This window comes from Nansenia antarctica (genome assembly GCF_963989245.1).
Source record: "Nansenia antarctica genome assembly, chromosome: 17".
Lineage (NCBI taxonomy): Eukaryota > Metazoa > Chordata > Actinopteri > Argentiniformes > Microstomatidae > Nansenia > Nansenia antarctica.
Window position 1 is genome coordinate 3,719,311 of NC_137687.1, and position 4,917 is coordinate 3,724,227.

Genomic DNA, 4,917 nt, shown 5'->3' on the forward strand with positions numbered 1-4,917 from the left:
GGTGGGGGGAGGGAGGGGGGGTTGATGTTGTACTGCTTTAAAACGGCGCTCTTCAAATGGCACCTTTTTTGTAGTGGAATAAAAAAACTGTCTGCTGTGTGACCATGGTTGTCTCTGTTTGGTCTCTGTTTGGTTAATGATACAAAGTAACTGTGCTGTCATAATAGGACTCCATCTCGCTCTGTCTGTCTCTCACACACACAGACAGACGGAAGACCCACAATGTCTCATTGTTGTGTCATCACCTCATTCACTTCTCTAATCAGCCTGCCAGTTTTTCCACTGTCACACAGAACAAAAGAGTTCCATCTTGTAACCATAGTAACTGGTTATTATAGATGGGGAAACATTTGTATAAGCATTAGTCCTCACAGGAGTGCTGGTTTGCTAAGCAAAATGGATAATTGAATGCACAGAACCTACCTAATATGTGGTTACAAACACACACGGCTTCCACATGTAGCTAGATAAAGGGCTATCTTTAGATTAATCATGCACAAAGGCTTGTATGTAGAGTGAATGGAAAACCTTGTGACTGGTGGACCGCGAGTGATCTCTGTACTGTAATGGGAGACTTGGAGGTTAAAGGGAGGGGCGTGTGTTGGTGAGCAGGACTGGGAACAGACCCAGGCAGACTGCACAGAGCTCAGAGCTGGCTTCTAGGCTCGGCCTTTGTACTGCTTACAAACCCCTCCTGGGAGGCCAGCACAAAGGCCGGTTTGTTTTGGAAGTCTGGGTGGCAGAGTTGTGCTCTCCTCTTCCTCTACTCCACACAGTTCCACCCCTCCCTTCCTCTTACCCTTGTGTGCCAACAACAGAACAACTTCTGTGAGTTGCCTCCTGTAGAAAACTGCCTTTGAAGTGTAAGCAGTGAGTTATACGTTGACATGTCTAACCAGTCAGTCTGATAATTAAAGGTCCCATATTATGAAAAACTCACTTTTTTCACTCACTTTTAAAGCACATACGTTTGGCTCTCTGGGCCTACGAACACACAAACTGAAATAAAACAACCCAGTCAGTTTTTTGTGGGCTGACATTTCAAAAAACATGTGATTCAAGTCTGTCTCCCCATCTTACGTAAAGTGGAGTCTCATTAGAATTATACCACCCCTATGGCGTCAGGAATGCGTCATAAGTGTCGAGGCCATACGCCCCCCATCTGAGTATCTCCGTCCACAGCTGCAGGCTAATAAGACCAGTCTGACCCACAGATAATAATAACAATACTAGTATTAGTGATGCTACTGTAGCTCCAGTATGAATATGAATACTGTCAACAGCCCTCGGCTCGGTCTCTCCTGTTGCGGTCAATCATCTCGTATTGTATTACGAACCCTGAAGACTCACTTGGGAAATGTCGCTTTTTGCACCATGACCTTATAGGCTACTGTATTTAGCTTACCAATTTTCCATACCAAGCTATTGGTATGTCACAACACAAGTTATACTCTAAGTAAAATGGAATAAAGTAATTGGAATAAGGCGTCTGCTAAATGCCAAAAATGTAAATGTAATGTAAATGTCTATATTAACTTGTTGAAAAAGAGTGTAATATGGGAACTTTTATATCACTCAGCCTATGACGACTTCAACTCTATTGAAAAATGACTGACACAATGACGGAACAAGAACAAGGTCAATTTCAACATTTTAATTTAAAACAAAATTTTAATCTTTACATATTTTGTTTTAAATGTACAATCAAACCATCAATGTAGTCATACATTAAATTCTTCATAATGTACAACTAACACTACCATAAATAAAAAAAGGAAAAAACATCAAGATCAGTATGAAATACAGTGTTATTAGGCGACACCACTGGTTAACAAAGACGATGCGCTCTTCATTAACCGACAGTAGGACAGTCACTGCAATAGAAACAACGCAGGAAACCCTGACGCCCACCGCCCACCCACACACACACACTCTAGCTTTCTCTCAGCAGGTAAGGTGCTAACTGTACGCATGTCATCATGGAAACAAAGCAAGAGAGAAACTCTTTTGGCAAGCGCACCAGCGAGGTGCCTGTTTCCCTTGGTTGTTGCGAGCCCGGAGCTGAAGGAGCCCTGCTGTCTTCCAACTCAGCCCCTAGTCACTCCTGTAGATCAATGACCATTAAGCCCAATGCATACGGCGTGCGATTTTGATGCCAATGAATGAATGAATGAATGTGAATGGAGAATCGAATGTTGTCCTGCGACAATATCGCATCGCACGCCGTGTGCATTGTCTCATTGAGATGCATTCAAAACAATGGAATCGAATTCGGCGGTGCGACAAAAATCGCACGCCGTGTGCATTGGGCTTTAGATTGCAATACAGCAATAACTCCCATACGTAGCTTTATGAGAAGGCAAGGTGGAGACTTTGCCATAATGCTTCTACCTATCCAATCCAATCCAATGTACACGAGTGACTAGGTGCCGATTTTTGGAATTCAGCACCTGATTCCAAACCCCTGACCTCCTCGGCACTTGGAGATCTGAAAGGACTTGAACAGGTCTAATCAAGAGGTGCCAAGTGAAGACATGCTTATACTTACCCAATCCTTTCACATCTAGACCAAGTATCTAGGCCAGAGATATGCTGCTGGACCAAACATACAGATGGTAGAAGGAGAATGGGGTATACTAGACAAAATATTTGTTATCTTGACTCTTGAATCAGATATCAAATCATCCCGAGGCAGTTTTATACCAGATTGTTGTTATGGCCAATTGAGTTTTGTATGAAATGTTTTGTACCAATTTTAGTCAATTCAATTCATGCTTTTGAGAATGAAATGTGGAGTGCTGGCAAGAGTAATTTCAGATTGTTTATACTGGTTTCAACATGCAGCATTTTGAATGGAGAATTTATGACTAGGAGGAGGAAGAGATATGCAAGAAATTACAAAGCTGTAAAAAAAACAACAAGACACATTTCTCACAAACCATGAAAACAGCTTTAGCAAAGAAAATGAAATCTTGGTCACTTGTGCAGTATCACTGCCAATATCTTCCTCCTCGTCATCATCATCAATTTTCTAATAACTTGGAAAAAGAAGAGTGCAATTTTCCAGTCTTGACTTCGTCGTTTCATTTTCAAGCTGTAAAAAAGTTACTTGATTATGTAATATCAATACTCTAAAAGTAGTAGCAATAGTAATAGTTTGAAAGAAAAAGAAAAAGAAGAGACGTTTTTTCCCAGTAACATTACACAGAACAACTCAACCTTGAGTTTTTTTTGTTTTTTTTTACACTCCGATCACCTTCACTGGAGGAACGGAGGAGTCGACAGGGTGCCGAGACTCATCTGAGACACACACACACATACACACTGCTCATCTGGCTCAGAACACACACACACACACACACACACACACACACACACACACACACACACACACTGCTCATCTGGCTCAGAACAAATATGCGCACGCACGCACGACTTCAACAGGTGGTATGTATGTCTCACCACCTGTAATCCAATAACCAATGCCACCAGGCTCTCTTCTGTACAGAACTTCATCATCTGTTTTTATAAGAATCTTAAAGAGAGGTTTTTGTTTTTTAACTACAGTAAACATCCATACGCTCAGAGTCAGACATTCTTCTTTTACGATCTCCATCTCTCTCTCTCTCTCTCTCTCTCTCTCTCTCTCTCTCTCTCTCTCTCTCTCTCACACTCACTCAAACACTCACACACACACACACACGTGAAAGCAATGTCCCTTTCAACGGCTTGTTGGAGCAGTCCAACATAATAGAGGGGTTTGCCTAGGTGGGAGAGTATGTTGTTTTTCCAGGTTTTATATGACCTGATTGGAATGTAGAGGTGATTGTGACACGAAAGCACGCACGCACGCGCGCACCCACGCGCACACACACACACACTTACTTCACAGGTAAACAATGCTTTTCAGGATGGACGGGAGTGTGACGGTGTGTGTGAGGGGGGGCAGGGCCCGGGGACAGTGGGGGGGCAGAGCCCCGGGGGGGTCTGACAGTCAGTAGCAGCAGGGGTGTCTGAAGGTCCCTCCTCGCCTCCCAGCGGATCATTCTGACCTCTCACCCCGGCCAGGCTCATATCGTCATAGCAACGGTCTGCCACAAGACCAGTGGGAACAGGACCAGTGATGTGGGAAAACACTAAGAGCTTGTGTGTGTGTGTGTGTGTGTGTGTGTGTGTGTGTGTGTGTGTGTGTGTGTGTGTGTGTGTGTGAGCTTTTGGCTCATATGTGTGTGTGTGTGTGTGTGTGTGGAGGTGTGCATGGAAAAAGTGCAATCCTTGTGTCCGCCCGCAGCCCGACCACGACTTGGGCAGAAGTGGTGTCCTCTCTCCTCAGCAGCCAAATAAAGAGTCTCTTCATCTCTTCCTTCCTGTGGCCACTAGGGGGCTCTGTGGGGGTCAGTCTGGTTTAGTGTTGGTGGGGGTCTTTAAAGGGGGGGGGGGGGGGGGGCTGTCTGTCAGAGATTGGAGCCGTCCAGTAGGTGCACCTCCTCCTCCTCGCTCTCCTCCTCCTCCTCCTGACCCCTCTGGAAGGAGGGGATCAGTTGAACATGATGTTGTCGGGGTCTTTGTTGGCCATCTGGGCCATATGACGGAGGATATCTTTTTTTGTGATAATACCAAGAAGCCGCCTGTGGGGGGAGAGAGAGAGAGAGAGAGAGAGAGAGGGAGAGGGAGAGAGAGAGAGGGAGGGAGAGAGAGAGAGAGAGAGAGAGAGAGAGAGAGAGAGAGAGAGAGAGAGAGAGAGAGAGAGAGAGAGAGAGAGAGAGAGAGAGAGAGAGAGAGAGAGAGAGAGAGAGAGAGAGAGAGAGAGAGAGAGAGAGAGAAGAGAGGAGAGAGAGAGAGAGAGAAATAGAGAGAGAGAGAGAGAGAGAGAAGAGAGAGGAGAGAGAGAGAGGAGAGAGAGGGGAGAGGGGATGG

At 45.0% G+C, this 4,917-nt stretch overlaps 1 protein-coding gene across 3 annotated transcripts in view; it reads right to left on the minus strand.

Moving 5' to 3' along the window:
• Window positions 1-1,649: 1,649 nt before the first annotated feature.
• clcn3 (chloride channel 3) overlaps window positions 1,650-4,917 on the minus strand; it is a 46,300-nt gene continuing 43,032 nt past the window's right edge. For all 3 annotated transcript variants that reach the window (XM_080547531.1, XM_080547532.1, XM_080547530.1), the window contains one exon: window positions 1,650-4,628. In XM_080547531.1, the coding sequence (XP_080403657.1) occupies window positions 4,455-4,628 (174 nt within the window). In that variant the 3' untranslated portion in view covers window positions 1,650-4,454. The remainder of the gene's footprint in view (window positions 4,629-4,917) is intronic.